This window comes from Poecilia mexicana, unplaced genomic scaffold, assembly GCF_051168715.1.
Source record: "Poecilia mexicana isolate PSO_F unplaced genomic scaffold, ASM5116871v1 scaffold_19, whole genome shotgun sequence".
NCBI lineage: Eukaryota > Metazoa > Chordata > Actinopteri > Cyprinodontiformes > Poeciliidae > Poecilia > Poecilia mexicana.
Window position 1 is genome coordinate 15,267,296 of NW_028263388.1, and position 19,730 is coordinate 15,287,025.

A 19,730-nucleotide genomic window follows, 5' to 3' on the forward strand; every position below is an offset into this window, starting at 1 on the left:
AAATCTGAATGCAGAGATATTAATATTAGTCTAGTCTGATCTAATGAAAAAAATAAAAAAACAATTTCTCCAATTTCCTCTAGTTTTTTCACTTCATAAATGCGCTCTGACTGTTACAGAGAGATGGCCATTCCCCGGATGTTGAACTCCAACACACCATTCACCATTGTTACCGGTGGCTCTGAGATCTCTTTTCTGGGCAAAGAAGAGAGCAGCCAAGGATGTGAGGAAGAAGCGGAGTCACTGGTTCAGGCCATTGGTCCACATCTGACCCGTGTGATGCAGCACGGCACCGCCAAACACGTGATAACAAATGGCCTAGAGGGGATTCCTCGTGTGTCCATAGTGGCACAAGCTGAGAGTAAGAACATAGAAACACAAATGCTTCAGATCGTCAGAAAGATTTTTAATTTCAGACAAGGTTAACAGAAACAGCAGTTTTCACTTAGTGGCACTATTTAAGTGATAAAAGCTATCCAAACTAACCTGACCTTATGTGGAATATTACTCAATTTATTCAATAATGAATGAATTCTGATTTATTTTTATTTTTTTTTTGTTGTACAAGCCACACCCAGTACTGATTACTGCCAAACCTGTCAAATGAAGAAATCACCCGAATGGAACATTTATGTCAACATGAAGCCAGTTGACAAATATCAGACAGCAACACAATATCCACCAACAGAAAGAAATTAAAGAATAGATGACAACAAAAGTCACTCATATACACCAATTTGGACAGAGTCGCTTTCTATGTCCTTTTGAGGCACTTTGGTTGAGAAAACATGGAATAGTGGGGAACCTTCCCTGGAATGGAAGGCCAAACAAAATTTCTCTAAGATGACAAATCCATTTGGTCACAAAGGGACATTTGGGGAAAATATTCCGTGGACCGACGAGACAAAAGTAGAACATTTTGAAACATGTATATCTTATTGCATCTGCTCCCGGACCTAGATGACTTGCAGTAATTGTTGGTACCATGAACTCCTCCATCAGTTTCAAAAAGCAGGACAATGGTCGCAAAGAAGTCAACCTCTGTGAGACTAAAGAAAACAAGATAAAGTTTTGGAGGGGCCTAGTCAAAGTCTAGATTGAAATTCAACTGAAATGCTGTGACATTATATTAAACAGGCTCTTCATGTATGTAAATTTTTAGTGTGAGTTCTACGCTAGAAGATTATTACAGCTATTAATTAAAATGTCTAAGAAGGAGTCGGCCTCCTGTTTGACTCTTTTATGGATTAATGTCCTCAACAGACAAAATTCTCTGTTGAATGTTTCAGTTGTCCCACCACAGAAAGCTAAAACTAGAACTGCTGGCAATTTGCCTGACACCCACGGCTGCCAATGTTTTGCTTCAATTAAGCTTTAAGTTACGACGAGGTGAAATGACTCATATACGCTCATATAAACATGCAAAAAGCCAAAAAATCGTTTTCTGTTTTTAGGAGAGGACTTTCAAGAGTTCAGCCCGTCCAACACTCAGAATCCCTGCCCGCGATCTCACCTCCTCCAGAAGCACAGGTATGCACGCCCTCTGACCTGCTCTGGGGAAAAAAAACCTCCCACCAGGTTTCTGAGGTTCGCCACTGATGACATCACAGTTAGGTACAACTGAATGATCTCATGCAGAAAATGAAGAAGGTGTTTCTACAGGTTTGTTTGTGGAGGATGAGTCATGTTGCAGCAGGAGATCAGGCCTCAGACCCCTTCTGTTACATACTTTGTCAGGATGCTCATAAACATAAGTGATTCTGTACCCTAATTAGCTGATATTGATGAATAAGTCAGAGTTTGAAGCTGAAGCCAAAGTCACTGTCAGATATTTTCCATCTCACTGTTCTTTTAAAAATATTAGAATTGTCTAATTTATTTCAAGTTGGAAAAGCTTCTGCCTGTCATTGTCTACATAAAAAAATACATTAAAAAAATCTGCAAGATGTTCTAAAGTTTTTGTTTGATATTTAAATGCCACCAATCTCTTTAATGTGCCAGAGAGAGAGAGAGGGAAAACCTGATTTGCAGACGAAAATATGCTGTAATATTGGAACAGAATCAAAAAAATTCATCTTAAACAAGTGATGAATGTTCCCTCCTGTCTTCAGATCTTTTAGTGAGGATGCTGCCTTAATATCCGACACAGAAGATGAAGATTTGGATGAAGTGTTTCATCAACACCTCCACAGGAAACAGCGCAGGAAGACTCAAGGCCGACCGAGGGGGCAGGAGGAGGGAGGGGAGCCTCCGGTCATCCAGGGTTTGTGGGTGCAGGAGATCGATTGGCTGAAGACGACTGGGATCATACCACCACCTCCTCAGTTCACCGACTCCTGCCGCCTGCCGGACTCCCGCGTGTCTGGACAGACGGACGACTTGTCCGGCTCTGATGACAGAGGCGGCTCAGACTGTGACTGTGAATCTGCTTTCAGTCACGAGAGCGAGTCAGAGTCGTCTCGCTGCAGTGAATCTCATCAGCCTGGATTAGAATCAAACATTTCTGATCCGACCTCTGACTTGATGCACGTCTCTGGTTTTCGCTCGAATTGGGACTCCGACTCCTCGGAGTTTCTGGAAAGCTTGCAGGAAATTTCAGACTTGTCTCAGGCGACTTTCGGGTTTGACGACAGTGACTCGGAGTTTGATGAGCTGAAAGGCAGAGTGATGCAGATACCAAAACTCTTCCTTTCAACTTTCATTAACAACTCAATAAAACAGATTCTGGATACCTGGACAACCACCAAACCTGCCAATGAAGGACTTATATTCCATCATGTAAGATAAACATTTATTAGTTTCTTTTTCATTGTGTCAGTATTGACATGACTGTAAACTCGTAGTAGAACAAAATAATTGCACAGTTTAAAAAAAAAAAAAACCTTGTTACTCAAGAATCGCCACATTGTTGCTCAATATTTTAACCTTTTAAACATATTTCGAGTTTTTGTTGGGGCTTGCATTTCATGGCAGTTAGATTTACTTCCATATCCAACATTGCAGAGAAATATGTACAAAACAAAATATAAACATGAGAGAAAGAAGTGAGCTAAAAAAAAAAAAAAAAAGCATTGAGCACAGCAGAACACTGACAACAAGTAAGGACATTTTTTATTTGGAATCCCAAACCCAGTCATCAATCCATAACACAAAGGCCACCAAAAACAGAAGTAATGATTATATGTATTTTCGAAAAGACAGGACACTTTTTCTTTAAGAAAAGTTTTATTTTTTATGAACAATCTCTTTTCTGTTTAAAACAATATCCAGACACACTGTAATTTCTCACATTAAACAATCATCCACATGTTCCCGTTGAGTCAGAAAAGGAATTTTTATAAAATCCATATCTTCCTTGAAAAACCATAAATTGACTGGTTAGTGATCAATCGTGTCTGAGTCTTGTAAGATGCATCTAACAAGCTTAAGCCCAAAGCTTTCCTCTAGTTTAGCTTCTTTTTGACTGAAGGGAGACACAGAATGAATTAGGAACTCACACTATTTAGGAACCTCCAGACAGAAAATAGATACTTTTATTACATACGTTCTGTACACAGTTTCTGAGAAGGTTTCAATTATATTAACTATATGTTTTGAAAAATAACCTTCACGTTATTGTTACATTACCTTTCAAAATGACCATCCAAAATATGCACTACATCCATCGAGCATGGGTCTCTTGGAGTTTTGGTACTTAACATTTCTGTTATGTTCCTTCTTTTAGCTCCTACACCCCAACAGCTTTCAGTACAGAGAGGGAGAGGAGTACTTTGTTCTTCATCACATCCAGAACGGCTCGTACGGCGACGTGTTTTGTGTTCGGGACAAAAGCAGTGGCTTTAAATGCGCTGCCAAAAGGGTCAGGACAGAAATCGACCGAGGGTCAAACTCCACGAAGTCTTTTGGGTTGACTAAAAAGCTGAAACTTGTCCATGTTGTGGTCCAATCAGATTCCCCTGAGTCACTTCAGCAGTGAGGAGGTGAAGACATGGAGCGCCCTCAACTCTCCTCGAGTTGTGGAGCTGTTTGGAGCGGTGAGAGATGGGCTGAACGTCGTACTCTTCATGGACCTAAAACCAGGTAAGCCGAACTACGATCTGTTCAAAAGTGCTTTTGTTCTGGTCAGAAAGGATGGACACGACTTGCCAAACTTTTCCAGCTTGCTTGGCCCAGCTTCTAAAGGAGATTACCTGCCTCCCCGAAGATTTAGCCCTGCATTACCTTCATCAGACACTAGGGGCTCTTGAGCACCTGCACCACAAAAAGGTGGTTCACCTGGATGTCAAAGGTGCGTTTCTGTACAAGTCTCAAAAACATAATCTATGATTTTATTGAATCAAGGATGATATTTTTGGGCAGGAAATTTATATATATATATATATATATATATATATATATATATATATATATATATATATATATATATATTTTTTTTTTTTTTTTTTTTTTAACCACTGTATCATTGCCAGCGTTCAGATCTTACATCCAGAGGTAAAAGCTCTGTATTTAATTTAGTTTGAGTTAGTCTTCATCTCACAGAAATAAATCCAGAATAACTTGTCTTTATAGATCAATATTTTGAAAATATAAACAGAAAACTCAACAACTAAATAGGGCTGATTTGTGGAGATTTCCTTCGTCTTGAGCAAAAATCCCAAAACAGCCAAGAATCTATTGTTTGTAACGTATTTTTCTTTGTTTTTGATGCAGCTGAAGGTTTTGATGTATTTTTATTTGTTTTAAAATCACGAGATGAATTGGAAATCAAAAATCCTGGTGGGGAGAATACATCTCGGCATTAATAAGAGCGGTTCATCATTTTTCAGCGACTGCTTTAGTAAGGATCATCGCAAGGAATCAGTCAGTATCAGCATAGTCCAAACTGTCATTTCTGAAAACGACATATAACAATAGCAACTATCTTTGTCGTGTGACCAGTGATTGTTCACTTTCTGTGGTGATAAGAGTCTGAAAGTTGTCAACAATAAAGCTGGTAGACACCTCTCCTAGTAATCCCTCCTGAGAGGATTTCACCGTTTCCACTTTCACGGTGTAGTTGAAGATGAGAACGGATAAAGTGAAACCACAAGTTTGTGATTTATTTCAGGAGATTATGACTTGAAATGTCGCTTCTGCAGCAGCAGGAAACCTCCGTGTACCCATTACTCTGACCGTCACCGACAGCCTCCTGCTCCTGAGTCTATGTTTCACAAAGAGTGCCTAATGCAAACGGGCTGCCACACTGAATCCCGTGTGTTGATTTTATTCCAGCTGACAATGTGCTGCTGTCTGCAGACTGCAGAGACACGTTCCTCTGTGACTTTGGTCTCTCAGAGATGTTGGATGACAACAGACGGAGCACTAAAGCATTTATAGGTGAGCTGACGCTGAAACGTCTGCAGAAAGCTGAGACGTAAATTTGCATTGCTGAAGTGGTCTAGACTAGAGCACTGCTCGCACAAACAATACATTATTGAAAGAAAGAGTCGGAACAATGGTGACTTTCAGTTTACTATACATACTTTTCAAATATTATCACGTTTTGCAGAATTCTGCAGAAAGTCGTGCTATTTCGATATCTTATCTCAATTCGCAGCTACGTTTTGTGCAATTTTATGATTACAATTATGTTGTACATTTCCACATGCCAACTGTGAAACAAGCAACCGACATTACTTTTAGTCAAATGCCATAAACAAATGATCAAGAATAATAATCATCACACATCAAATATATAAAGCTTCAACTTCAGTTGAGGGAGTTTCCAAAACATCCTACCTTTCTCTCTGTTTTTTGGCTAATTTTTGGCTATTTCCTGTGGTGGTTTTAGTGTCTTTTGCCTGGTTTAGCCATGGGTTCTGCAGTGGAAACACACCCAAAGCAACTTCCTCTCAGTACGTTTTACTTTCTCTACAGTGGTGTCAATCAGGAAAAAGAAACAGAAAATATGAACTTCTCTGAACACATTTTACAATTGTTTCACCTGAAAAATGACTGGTCTTTTTGGGTCAGGGAGTTACCTCTTTCCTAAGGTTACTACAAACATTTGGAGCAAACCTCAACCAAAAAAATAAATAAATAAACCTTGTTCCCTTATTGTGTTGGTGAAAAATATTTAATATTTTATTATAAGTCAGTGTGCAGGTCATGCAATAGGAAAAAAAAGTCAAACATATTTTATTTTGGAGCCAATGCAGTGTCAAAGAAATGTATGGCAGTATAAATTCACACTAAATCGATAAATATTAATTATGAAATACAACTTCAGTTCTTTTTTTTTTTTTTGCTGTTGTTGTTTTTGTATTTGCAGGAGCAGCCTTTGCTGGCACAGAGACTCACATGGCCCCGGAGGTGGCTCGAGGAGATCAAGTGTGCTCCAAGGCAGATGTGTGGAGCAGCTGTTGTATGCTGCTGCATATGCTCAATGGGTGCCAGCCGTGGACACGCTACTATTCCCATCCTCTGTGTCTCCAGGTCAGAATGTCTTCTTTAGTGTTACTTTCAAACTGGACTGGACAAACGTAGACGAAAATCAATAATCGTGGTTCTTGTTGCGTTTTTGTCACAGATTGTCAACGAGCCTCCACCTTTGTGGGAGGTGCCGTCCAACTGTAACAACTTCACAGCCAACGTGTTTAGGGCTGGGCTTCGGAAGGACCCAGACAGACGAGCGTCGGCTAAGGGCCTCAGGAGAAAAGCTACCAAAGCCCTCAGAGCAGGTTCACACGTTACATTGTAACTTTATGACAAATGGGATTCTATCAAAGTTTGACTTTGACTGTTAGCTCGACTTGGAGTAGTTGATTGAGTCACTGTGAGATTGATTCTGAGAAAAATATCTTAACTCTGAGTAGCTGTTCTGGGTGCCTGTTAACTCAGAGTTAATTGATAGTAAATTTTGGTTTTATTCTGGGAAACGGTTAGCTTGATTCAAAGTAGCTGTTAGCTTTAATCATTGTCTATGTGATAGTTTGGGATTAGTTAGGTTGTAGCACTTACCCATTCTGCTCTTAGTTTTTACCTTTTATTTGTAAACTGGCTACTTAGCATTTGGTTAGTAACATTAAATGTTCAAGTAATCAGATCAGTAACTGGTTGAAAGCAACCTTAACTTCATAGCGATATTTTTTACATACAGTTGGAGGTTTGAGCTCTTCCTCCATCAAAGCCGCCTGTGAGAAGTTGCATCATGGCCAACGGGAAGACAGACTCTTTTTCCCCAAAGAACCATCATCATCCTCCTCCTCATCATCATCATCATCCCAAGCCATTTCCTCAGACCCAGCTGTGTTTTGGGTGAGCCCTTGGAGGACAGTAGCAGTGGACGAGGACACGGCTGACAGGACAGGTGACATCGCAGAGACAGATCTCAGAACAGGGGAGTGGAACTCCCATCCGAAGTCCCTGCGAGATGATTACGACGAGGAGTTGGAGACCGGCTCTGAGTCAGAGGTGGACATATACATGGCTGTGGAAGAGGAGTGCATTCAGGAGAAGTGGCTGAGAGGCGATAAGGACTATGAGGGAGACTGGGAGGAGGAGGATGAAGAGTGGGATTCCTCTGGCTCCACTGAGTATCTACGTACGCTCAGAGGCCTTTTCCCTTTGCTGCGGAGAGGCCTGCAGGCAGATGAAGCTCCATGGGGTTCAGAAGAGGAGCTGGAATATCTCAGAGATGGTGAGCATAGAAGCATCTGTTAATAATTTGTCAAAAATGGCAAAACATTTGACTTCTTGAGCAGATATTTGGCCAAAGAAAGCATCCCAAACAGTGACAGCAATGTTGAAAGTTTTATGTCTGTAATATAGTATTCGGATGGGAGTATAGTTAAAAAAAATATATTCTCATTGGACAGATTATTCAAAACTGGTTTTCTAAATTGAATTTGACACCCCACAGCTGTTCTTGATTAAACAATGTAGTAGGAGGTTGAGATCATGTGTAAAACAACAACTCAGTTTAACAATGTTTTCCAATGTTATATTGTTATATAAACATATCACTTTTTCAAGTGCTGAATGGGATGTTTTTACTACTTCAGAGTCTAAATTAGTTATAAAAATAAAAGACATATTTACTGTATTCAGTCATAATATCTAACCCTGTCTTCGCTAAGAAAGATAAAGAATAACTCCTGGTTTTAACTCTTAACTCCTCACTGTAAAATGTTCTTTTCACTGTAAAATGTTCTTTTCAGATGTTCCTGTAGGGACCACAGTCCAGACTCCATCCCCAGAACCTCGAGATGAACCTCCGTCTTGCTTCAGCTGCTCGGACACGTCGCAGATAGATGAGGTGCACAAAGTCGTACTTACAGCGGACGACGAAGAAGTCGCCACTAAGGCAATTTTTAAGAATATCTTTGTATATTTAAGGACTCAGAACATTCATCTGATGACCTCAGTTCTGGAGTGTTTTCTTCCTGCAACAGTCACTCCGGTGGACAGTTGGTGTGGATACCTTCAGCCGATCAAATATCGCCACGATGCTTTGAGGGTAACTTCACTGTAAAAGTCTTGTATTATATTTGCACACTGTTGAACTGGTTGGTTGAATTAAAAATAAATAAATTAAAAAAACTGACAAATTCCAGGTGTTGACATTTGGATAGAGGACCTTCAAGGGAAGTGTTTTAGGATCAAAGAACGGCGGGAAGTCAAAGTGGGTCATGTTGCCATAGGAATCAGCGATCAGGTATGACCTGCTGTTTCAGGTATGAACATATGCTGAGAGGTTCAACATCCTCTCAGCGTATGTTCATATGAGAGTCTCTGGCTTATTCATTTAGATATGATCAGATTGGACCTGATTATTCTTGTGCATTTGGGTCAGTAGTGGTGCAAATCTTGGAGATTTGTCATGGCGGCCTTCAAAATTTAATATCTGTCTTGTAGTGTGAAAACTTGAAAGCTCAGTATGCTGCCAGCAAGTCTGACTGTACGTCTTTTGCAGTCTGTCGAGTGCTTATGATCTCTCTTATTGACTGAAACATCTTTCTTGCATGGAATGAAACATCAACATAACGATGTGTGTTCAATTTTATTCAGGGGGTTGTATAATTTTAAGAAATTATACAACGGTTGCCAATTAAAGGAGGATTTATTTTTTAATTTGAATGAAATTATCATTTATTTATTGCTAATACCTGAACAGTTTCAAATTCTTCCAACAAATGGGGCTTAATTATTTTTGAGTCCAACTGGAAGATGCTCTTAGAGTACAGTTCATGTTTCCTGGTTGTTGAGCTGTTGACACCTCAGCTTGTCCTCGATCCTCACAAATCCTCCCATGTGTCTCTCAGATCTCAGCGAAAACCTTCTCTTTGGAGACTCTGGACAGAAAGACGGTGTCCTTCGAGGAAGAGATCAGTGAATCGGGATCGTGGTTCCGCTGCGTTCCTGCTCCTGACAGATGTCAGCGCTGGAGCTGGAGAGTCCAAGACGGCAAGCTGGAGCTCAGAGAATGAAACTGACATTTAGTAGTCAGTTAAGCTAATTTTGTTGCAAAAAAGAGAGGGAGAGAGAGAAAAAACAAAAAGCACAAGAACTCAAAACGCTCAGAACTTGAAGGAGTGTCACATTGTTGTGACCTGGGACCTCTGAACTTCTTCATTCTGATCTTCACAATGTGTGGAGGTGGCTGACGTGCGATGAAACTCTCATAAACTTTATGATGACACCGTGCTGTGGGAATATGATGATGGGAAAACTCCAGGAGGACTGTGGCTAGTAAACAGAAAAAATATATTTGTACTGTTGGAACAAAAGACTTTCTTTACAACGTCCTGCTGCAGCAGGACTGGCTTGTTGCCACAAGGCAGCGAGGCCCACGGAGGATTCTCGCTGTTCAAACACCTTTCTGCACACTCAGCAGATATTCACCAGACCAGGCTTTGTGTTCCCAGGCCTCAATGTCCAGTTGTGATTATCTGCAGCTGATGCCTTTGGCTCTTTAAATGAAACAAATGATTTTGTGCCTTACATTTGATATCTTTCAGAGTTGGTTTAAGATGGGCGTTTCAAACACATTGTTTCCTCTAATCCGTCTGCGAACTCTGATTCGTCTTCACCTGTGACCTCTCTCACCAGCAGTGCTGCTGCTCACTTTGTTTTGCGTCTGTCTGTCGTGCTAAAAATCCAGGACGTTTGCAGTTTCAAAAAAAAGCTAAGGCAACGTCTAACTAAAGACCTTTTGAAAACCGTAGATATATTATAAAACACATGAATTTAGAAATTTTATATCTATACAAGTATGTTTGTCTGAGAATTTCCCACCTACTGTTGGTGTTCCTAATATGCAGTATTATTATTTTTTAAATGTGTTTCTATTATTCAGCAGTAAATATTCTAACTTATAGATTATTGCCTTGTCCTCGTTTGTGCAGCAACACAACTGACTATTTACATAGCTGCACAAATGTCATTTTTCCAGTCAAAGTGTCTGTAAACTGTGAACAAATAGGGGAACAGTTGACACCTTGGTTGTTTGTTTAGATTATTTTCTTGCTTTAGCTCCTTAACTTCTTTTTTTTTTTTTCATTCCCGTCAGGTTTACAACTGGAAACAAAACTAGTTCTCAGCTGCTCTGCGAGTTCTCTTTGCTGGTCAAACCCAAGTTTTAGGATTTAGATCATGAATTTTATCAGCGTTTTCCTGGAGGCTTTAAGACGTGAGGAAAATGCACTTTTTTTTCTGCGTTGCTTCTATCTGTAAAACTGAAATATTGCTTTTTGCTGCGTTTCCGAGTCATTGCTTTGTTCAGATGCGTTCTTACACTTGACCAATGCTTTAAATGTTTGCCCAGACATCTGCGCATATAGCACATTGTAAATGTTTACAGCTCTAATAAACAAGCAAAGCTTTCGATCTCTTACGTGTCAGGAAGTGTTTCACATGTGATCATGTGGCTTGTCACATGGTTTCCGTGATATTATCAGGATTTAAAACCTGAAATGGGAGAGTGTTACCATTGAACACAGTGAGATTTAGATTTTAGATGAACAGAACATGACTTAATTTTTAATAAGATATTTACATCATGAGAAAACAATTGCTCAGATATTATTCCAAATGTAACTTATTTAAAATTATGACTAACTGATTTACCAAAGCAGCTTCTTCCATAGTAAGCGTAATAGTACTGGAATACTATTACGCTTAGACTAAACATGGTTAAAGATGTTATGAAGATATCCAGTATTTTAGCTGATTTATCAATGGAAAAAGAAAATACAGAAAATATAAAGCAGTTCTTTACCCAAGATTGATGTTTGGTCATAAATACCATTTTGGAAAAATTCACCTTGTTTGAAATATTACATCTTTAATTAAAGGGAGTTTAAAGTAAATTTTTTGATCACAAATTAAAGGGAATTCTTTTTTTTTTTTTATGTCTTCATCAATCTGTAAAAGTACAGAAACTTTCTGGCGGTATGCTATTAGTATACTATTCTTGTTTTGTTGTTATTTAAAACCACGTTGGTGATTTTTGTTATTGTTGTTGCTGTTATTTTCATTCCTGCCACTGTTGGTGATCTTGAGTTCATTTAACAACCTTTAGCTGACCTCTGTGACTTTCAAATACACCAGATGTTTTTTAGCTAGTTTTTTTTTTATCTCTGTGATTCATGGCAACACTTTCCATCTTGTGATCCTTTTTAATGTTTTTTTTTATTTGCTGTATTATTAGTCAAATTGGCAGTTATTGTGTGAGTTCTACTTAAGCTCTGTGGCTTGAGGATAAATATTAACTGTCTAAAGGTATTCTCCGCCAGAGGTTTCTTAGCCTCAAAAGCAAACACGCAGAACTTTATGTATTGGTGCTGTAATGTCAAAACCATTTGCAGATTTTCACAGAATCTCTTTCAGAATGACTATGAACACAGTAATAAGCATCAGGAAGTTACAACGTCAAATTGGGAATGTGGCCTATTAGATCATCAACTTTAGGAGTGTCTGTCCTAAAACTGGAATGACTCGTTAGGCCAAGTATGGTAGATTGTTGTAACATATAATCAATCCACTGTTCTAATGCTGAGTGCTGCTTTTGACAGAATAATAATTGTCATAGACATGCATGACATTTTAATTATAAATAAATAAGGTATGTTTTTAAAAAAGAACTAGGTCACTAGAGTTTGTTTTTATTTTGTTGTATTTAGTACTTAAAGACCAGGCTAGACTTGTATGGTAACTTTTTCTGATTAAGTTCTTCCAGGTCAGAAAGGACATTTCTTTTCCTATACATGCATCTAGTGGCTTCAGATACCCACTAGAACTCACTTCTAATTTAGAATAAAAAGGCTTGATTACTGACAATTTTACCCCTTTAATATTTTCTTGTTAAAAATGTCTAATATAATTCTTTTTAAGAAATCTAAAAGAAAACTTATACCCAGTAAACGTTCTAACATTGTGTACTGGTGCTTTCAGCAAGAAGTCAATCAGACTTTAGCAAGATGCTTATTCAGAACCAGCTGGATTGAGTGCACTTTAGGGGTTATTTTATTTTAAATGTAAAGTGAATATGTCAGCTACACATAACAGATTCAAAAATGTTCTTTGACCCAAAAAGCACATTTGTGTTTTCTTAAAAAATGGTATTTCTTATGCACTGAAATCATAGTCATGATTCTATTGTTATAAAACTCACTCCTAAAACTAGCCCATATTTTATAAAATGCTGATTTTATATGAATTACATCTTGGATTTAGGAAGCATATGGACAAAGAAAATGTAAAGTATGCATGTGTGCGTTTACGTATTCTATGGTACATTAGCTTGCCATATAGGTATGACTTCCTCGACATTTTGTACACTGTGCGCACAAGGATGTGCCGCCGCCCTGATTGGACCATTGGATAACCAAGGCGGGTTATCAGTTACACTATTTGCGCTGCGATTGGTCGTGGCTTCAAAGTGGGAAGTACGCCGGTGTCTCCCTGGTTGCGCAAAACGCCATTTTGGAGTGACAGTGAAAGATAACGCAAAGATCGGGTTGTCGTCTCTGTAAAGGTAATAACTGACTAAAAGACGTTTATTTTTGTACTTTAATGTTGCAATCTGTGTGTTAGAAGTCTTAATGTCCGAACTGATCGATTTGAGCGGCGTTTGGAGTGACGTCACGGTGTTCTCTGAGCAGTGACGCGGCAGTTCGCTAACGGCAGCTAGCGCGACAGCAGTTCCTGTCACGGCCGAGCTGAAAGCAGCCACTGCGGTTCCTTTTACCGAACTGGGCTTCGGTTGTAACTACGTTTGTTAAAACTATGTGAGTGTTGTAAACCTTCGTTGTGTGTTGTCGTGTGTCAAAATCCGCTACGTTTTAAATTGTCAACGAATCCAGTTAGCGGCTAGCCAAAGCATCCGCCCTTGATGAAGCTAACGTGGCTAAAACTACACTCCGTTTACTTTAGATTTAACTGTGTTTTTATTCTTGTCCATCCTGCCACTCGTAAACGTTTGTTTAGTTTGAGGTCGAGCTATAAACAAATGACTAAAACTAGAAATTTTAACATTATGCGTGTTACTAATACCAGGTTTACCAGTTAGAACAGGCCTTTCTTATCAAGTAGCTCGTTAGCTATTAAGCTTATCCGGGTGAACGAAAGCTCGATCAGTGTAGCGGCCTATAAAATCTGTTTTAGTTTTGCTCAGATCCCGTTTTGTTGTCTTAAGTGCGGTACAAGCATTTGTATATACCTTCAGATAATAAAAAAAAAGCGGCGAAATAAACTGATTTTAACAATTGAGTAAGGAAATATTGTAGAATTGTTGATTAGCTGTGGATTTGAACAAAAGCCGACAAATTGGTCAAAGATAATCAGGGGAAAAAAATGTGTCTAAACCTTTGCCATTTCAGATCTTATGTTGACTTTTCTTTCAGTAAAATTCCACTTTATTTTACAACACAGTAAGTCACTTGAGGAACAGGTATGTTCGTAAAATAATTAAATTTTTTAGGGGACTAATGACAAGTGTGCAGAGATGTCAGATCAATAGATTTTTGTTTTATGTGTCCCTAAAAACATAAGTTTTAAGTATATGGAAGAGTTTAAAAGTTTGTAAGAAAACTTAAGTGGTTTGTTTGGCCGAAATTGAAAGGTTCATCATTGCAGTATGCCTTAGGAAAGATCAGATCTTTCCTTAAAATGAAGATGAATCGGGGACAGAAAAATGAAATGTTCATCACTTTTCTTTTATTGTAGCTTAAGTAACCTGCTCATGGGTGATGTTCAGAAGACTACAGTCTGATGCAACTTTGCTTCCTTACTCCTTAGACCTCATCCTCGCATCCTTAATGTGCTACTGGATCAAAATGTTAAGTAGGTGTGAGAATAGGTTCTGTCTGGTTCTAATAAATTTTTATAGATAAGCTTCTTTCAGCACACCAAGCTTCTTGGTTCTGCAGAGCATTTTTTGAAGACTTATTTTGACTCATTTCATAAGTTTTTAATGAGTTTTTGGCTGTAAAAGGTTGACAGTATTCTTTTTTTTTTTTTTTGTGTTACATCTTGAGGTGTATTGCCAAAACGACATAAATTATGCCGAGTTCTCTTGATTTCTAGAAGCCGTTTTATTATCAGCTCTAAATATTAAAGTTTTGCATTGAATTCCGTCTTTTGTTTTGTTTTTCTTGGTGCTGTAGTGATTCAGCTGACTCTTGTGACTTTGTTTGAGGGAGTCTTCCAAATGCAGACATAACTGGGAGATTATTTTAGATGCTTGACTGTAGAACCTGATTATCAATCAGTACATTTGCAGTAACATTTTTTTAAAAGTTACAATAGGTTAGGCTTCTGTCTGTACCTCCTTCCATTATCTATTCTTAAACAAAGGTATACTTACCCATTGTGTATGGATTTAGTATTCATGGCAGTGAAATGTTTTTGATTAAAAGGATATATAAAAATCAAAGAACTGTTCATTTCTTGCTTGTATGTTCTCTAAAAAAAATCTTATATGTGTCCAGTTCATCAAACTAGGTTTTTTTGCTGTTATTTTTGAAAACAGATTTTGGTGAAACCAGAAATGTGATTCCCCATGCTGGTCGTTTCTGTTCTAGCAGAAGTACTTTAAGTCATTCCTCTTATTTTTCCATAATTTCCTCTTTGTGGAACAGAATGCACCCTTTACATTTTACTTAATTCCTGCTCTTATCCGTACACTTAAAGATGTTATCCGGTGCTTAAAGATGTTTCACCCCCTAACGGTTTTTCTCTCCTATTTTTCAGCTTTGCCAACATGGGGAATGTATTTGCAAGCTTATTCAAGGGCCTGTTCGGCAAAAAGGAGATGAGAATTTTAATGGTTGGCCTTGATGCTGCTGGAAAAACAACAATCCTATATAAACTGAAGCTTGGAGAGATAGTCACCACCATTCCCACTATTGGTAAGGATTTTTTTATATATATCTCTTTTTACCTGGATGTACAGATAAAATGTTTTTGAGGTGCCTAGATTATGGATCATGATATAATTGTAAGTAACAAAATTAAGGTCTTGCATGTTTTAACAGTTTTTGTGCCAGTTTAAAGATCTGAATATAATGTAAGTTCTTGTTTGAAATCACATAAGTGTCTCTGCACTTAAGGCCACTGGTTTTATATAAAATTGTTTAGTCCTTGACTTGTTTCAGACTATTACTGACTCTGGTAGTATTTGTGTAATTTACATTTCAGAAATGTTAAACTGCGTGCAGGTGGAATTTCGAGGTTTATGTGGAACAAGTTTATCCTCAACTTTCAGGACCTTGACTTTTTTTCAAAGACCCTTCAGCCTGTGACTCATCAGTGCCTTTTCTTCCTCCTGCAGGTTTTAACGTTGAAACGGTAGAATACAAGAACATCAGCTTCACGGTGTGGGATGTGGGCGGTCAGGACAAAATCAGGCCGCTGTGGCGCCACTACTTCCAGAACACTCAAGGTGAGGGGTGACTTCAAACCCGACTGTGTTCACTTCTGCCTATAGGTGGCCTTGTTGGTGCATAGAAGATGATTTTAAAGCAAGTGAACCAGTGACTCATGCTCCATTGTTCCATTCTGAAAGGACGTATTGTTTGACTCCTCCCTTTCCTGAAATCTAATTCATCAGGAAATGCTACGGACTGTAGAGGGTGATTGCCGTTTAGTTGTTTTCCTAGAAAAAACAACAAATTACTTGTGTAGGTTTGGCATCTTGATGAAGATTTTTTTTATGTACCAGAAAGTTAAAGTCATGATTAAAGAGAGTTAGATCACTTTAGTCCTCGCTGGTCAATGGACTGCTTGAAATATTTGTTTAAAAGTGGTTTTGCTCTATCTAAGGTTTAGTTCATTTGTTGGGTAGTAGTTGCAAAGCTCTTATTCCTTAAAACTCTGAGTGATTTAAATTGTTCCAATTTATAGATTTAAAAGTGGGCAAGCACAATGTTGGCAGTTACCTGGGTTACCTTCCCCTGTTCTGCCTGCAAGTCCTGAGGCTGGAACGCTCCGTCTCTTTAACTGAACCTGCCGCATATCAAATGACTCTCAGATCGCAGACATAACAGTATCCTCTATCTGTTAAAAGGGAAGCAGTGGGTTGGATAACCGTATTAATAACAAACTGTATGTAATTACCACAGTTGTTAGACATTTTGCTTTTCTTGTGACTCCAGCAAGTATCTATGTTTATACAAGGTGCTGTAACGGTCAGCTCAGGCTTTCCTACACTTATTTAAATTAATATAGTTTGAACCTTTTAGTGAAATATATTTTGCTTCATTTTTCTACTTTGAAGAGCACAATCGAGTGTTATGCAGCTGCTGGTTATGTTTGTCATTTACTGATCTGAGAGCTCTCTCAAGATTCATCTAAATATTTTATCATCGGTTTGAGTTATTTGCTTTATTTGTCACCCAAGTAATGCTTTACTTGGCAGCACAGTAGGTATGTTTGCATTTCAAGCTCCTCAGTGTTATCCTGAAATGAGTTTTGGTTATTAAATCCCAGGGAGTTATAACCAAACTGAAGTTAATTATTAAGGTAACAAACTCTTTGAATTGGCTGTGCAGTCGGGTCATAAATGAGAAAATGCGAAAGAGATATGTTGAGGTTCCCCACAATATATCATAAACATTTTGTCATCGTAATATCAGTGAATGTGATATTTATATTGCAAATGACTGTTTTGATATGGTGCAGCCAGAATGTGTTGGCAAAGTTTCAAGAAGGTTGATATCCTCTCAGATAGACGTTGCTTGTTTCTGCAGGGCTTATTTTCGTGGTGGACAGCAACGACAGGGAGAGGGTGAACGAGGCGAGGGAGGAGCTGTCCAGAATGCTGGCTGAGGACGAACTGAGAGACGCTGTGCTGCTTGTTTTTGCAAATAAACAGGTAAGAGTCACATTTTTGGTTCCCTGATGCGCTTTCATGTTCCTTTGACAATCAGATGAGGTGATTCCACACGTTCTTCGAAAATAGTGTATTTTCCGCTCAGCTGCAGAATTTGAAGCCACAAACATTTTGAAAAAGAAGCATTATGAAATTGTTTGATCTCAGATTCTCTTTAAATACAAGTTGCGTGAACCAAGTTGGAAAACTGTTAGACTCAGATGGTTAGAGTAGTCATAAAATTATTTAAAAGAAACTAAGTAGGAGTTATTAATTCATCAGAATAAACATAGATATTGGTTCAAATGTACAAAGTTTTCCAACAGTAGAAGCCAGAGAAGCTTATAGATCACCATCTGCATTCCTTCCTCCAGGATCTCCCCAACGCCATGAACGCTGCAGAGATCACAGACAAGCTGGGCCTACACGCTCTGCGTCAGCGCAGCTGGTACATCCAGGCCACCTGCGCCACCAGCGGAGACGGTCTCTACGAGGGCCTGGACTGGCTCTCCAACCAGCTGAAGAACCAGAAATGATCCATTCCACCAGTTTTTTGTTTTGTTTTTCCTTTTTTTTTCTTCTTTGTTTGTGGTTTATTTTTATTTTATTTTATTTTTTTCTGTTTCGACACCGCTGCAGCACCGGACCCCGGACCCCTCTGCTCCATCTCTACCCCCTTTCCCCGGACCGACCCGGCTCTTTTCTTTCGAGAACTTCCTTCCTGCTTTCTCCTCTTCCGTCTGTGCTCTCGGGGCTCGAGCCTGTGCTGCTTGTGTCTGTGTGTGTGTGTGTGTTTGCGGGTGGTGTGTGTGTACAAGAGCGAATGAGTGTGTGTTCAGCGAGTGTGTGTGTGGGCATGAAGGCGTCTTTGTGTGTGTGTCGGCTGGGACTGGGAGTAACCCTGGCGTGCCTTTTACACACCTCCTGTGGAATCAGCAGTCCGGTTTTCAAGACCTTTCTCCATCCACCGACGTCAGCCTCCTCCCCGCTCGGCCTACCCCCACTCTCAGTCTTGCACGGCCCCCTTCTCCCCACCCTAACTCCGCAGAGGAAGCATGGTTTTCATACGGCAAAGAAAGAGCAAGGGTGTAAGCTCTCCTCCCTTTAGTCTGATCTGTGATAAGTAGAAACGCTCACCCAGTGTAGATCGAATGCTAAATGTTAATTTTAACCTCCTTGATTTTGAAACCCACCAGTAAGAGATTCAGTAAATTGCATCTTAACCTGTATCAGGTCAAAGCAAAATCAAAAGGAAAAAAAAAAAAAAAAAAAAAAGCAGAGTTTGAAAACGCAGGAAAAAAAAATGGAAGGGGAAAAAAAAAAAGCAGTTCATCCTCGATCATTCTGGTGTCATTTGAAAATCATGCTGTTTGTTTTATTATTATTATATTGGAAATATAGCAGATTATTCCTATTGATGGCTCGCCAGTGGACACTAACTTTCTCCCCGAAGCACAAGGCAAGCCAACAATCTTCAAATAAAAGTCAAATTCTGTCAGTTTACGTATGCAGCCCACGTCTTTTCTGCTCCCTCGGTAGCCCTCCTTTTAATTCCCCGGAGTAAATTGGATCTTTTGAGTCTGATGAATCATTCTGATGGCGTTCTCACACTCGTACTTAAGCCTGAGAACAGGAGCTTCACATTATTCCTTTAAGAGATGTTACATGTTTGTTTTTTCTGTCATTAGTTTTAGCATTTATATTGTACAATGACTGCTGAACCAAATGCATTTGAGCAGTATGACAAATCCTGAACATGGACGTAGTAAGAGCATCTCTGAGGGCCTGACCTGATTTTTCTTTTTTCTTTTCTTCACCAACGGTTGACGGTTTTTCTTTGAAACCTGAAAGCATCCAGCTGTTTTAGCTTTCGAAGTCGGGATGAAGGATTGGCACCAAAAATGAAGGCTCTTTAACTGTGAACAGTCTAGACAAGAAGAAAGGAAAAATGGCTGGAATGTCTGGGTGTTTACAGGCTAATACTCCTCATTTGTGTTGCTGCATACTTAAAAGATTGAGGAGTGCAACACCAGTCCTCCTCCTCTTCCTCCTTTGTTGGCAGCGAGCTGGAAGGACTCGGTGGCAGACCTGTTGAGGGGAATCGGTGTGCAGTTACCTGGTGCTGAGACTCAGCAGGCGTCCTCAGTGTTGAACCATGGGGGTTAAAGCTGGCACTTCTGTCAAGAAAGATTGTAAATCTGTAAGTTCCCCTGTAAACTGTTTCTGTGGGGATTTGCTGAACACATTAATAAACATGATTTGATCCAAACCCAAAGACAACTCTGGTTTTTATTTTTTTTAAAACGGTGGTAAATGTATTTCCCTTCCACCCCACAACAGCCCTCTAGTTTTCCAACTAAGTGGAGAATTGCAATAAATG

General features: G+C 39.2%; 2 protein-coding genes across 3 annotated transcripts; both read left to right on the plus strand.

Moving 5' to 3' along the window:
• Nucleotides 1-99: 99 nt before the first annotated feature.
• On the plus strand, nucleotides 100-12,122 carry map3k14b (mitogen-activated protein kinase kinase kinase 14b). Its single transcript, XM_088001018.1, has 14 exons — nucleotides 100-361; nucleotides 1,455-1,530; nucleotides 2,112-2,778; nucleotides 3,725-3,859; nucleotides 3,951-4,080; nucleotides 4,160-4,288; nucleotides 5,272-5,376; nucleotides 6,311-6,474; nucleotides 6,569-6,719; nucleotides 7,139-7,678; nucleotides 8,199-8,305; nucleotides 8,377-8,497; nucleotides 8,595-8,695; nucleotides 9,303-12,122. Exons 1-14 carry the CDS (start codon nucleotides 100-102, stop codon nucleotides 9,465-9,467), a joined length of 2,853 nt encoding a protein of 950 aa, XP_087857144.1. The 3' UTR covers nucleotides 9,468-12,122.
• Nucleotides 12,123-12,902: 780 nt separating this feature from the next.
• arf2b (ARF GTPase 2b) lies at nucleotides 12,903-19,619 on the plus strand. Of its 2 annotated transcripts, none has more exons than XM_014986139.2 (5): nucleotides 12,903-13,015; nucleotides 15,232-15,389; nucleotides 15,812-15,922; nucleotides 17,229-17,353; nucleotides 17,725-19,619. In XM_014986139.2, exons 2-5 carry the CDS (start codon nucleotides 15,242-15,244, stop codon nucleotides 17,884-17,886), a joined length of 546 nt encoding a protein of 181 aa, XP_014841625.1. In that variant the 5' UTR covers nucleotides 12,903-13,015; nucleotides 15,232-15,241; the 3' UTR covers nucleotides 17,887-19,619. The 2 variants fall into 2 exon arrangements, with proteins under 2 accessions (XP_014841625.1, XP_087857143.1); XM_088001017.1 differs by lacking the exon at nucleotides 12,903-13,015 and adding an exon at nucleotides 13,135-13,268.
• Nucleotides 19,620-19,730: the final 111 nt, after the last annotated feature.

What these genes read in the sequence shown, in the direction of transcription:
- arf2b (XM_014986139.2), top strand. Translation starts at nt 15,242, where the DNA reads ATGGGGAATGTATTTGCAAGCTTATTCAAGGGCCTGTTCGGCAAAAAG. An exon ending in CTACTTCCAGAACACTCAAG is followed by an intron (nt 15,923 to 17,228) that starts GTGAGGGGTGAC and finishes TTGTTTCTGCAG; the next exon opens with GGCTTATTTTCGTGGTGGAC. An exon ending in TTGTTTTTGCAAATAAACAG is followed by an intron (nt 17,354 to 17,724) that starts GTAAGAGTCACA and finishes TCCTTCCTCCAG; the next exon opens with GATCTCCCCAACGCCATGAA.
- map3k14b (XM_088001018.1), top strand. Translation starts at nt 100, where the DNA reads ATGCGCTCTGACTGTTACAGAGAGATGGCCATTCCCCGGATGTTGAAC. An exon ending in CTTCATGGACCTAAAACCAG is followed by an intron (nt 4,081 to 4,159) that starts GTAAGCCGAACT and finishes AAACTTTTCCAG; the next exon opens with CTTGCTTGGCCCAGCTTCTA. An exon ending in GGTTCACCTGGATGTCAAAG is followed by an intron (nt 4,289 to 5,271) that starts GTGCGTTTCTGT and finishes ATTTTATTCCAG; the next exon opens with CTGACAATGTGCTGCTGTCT.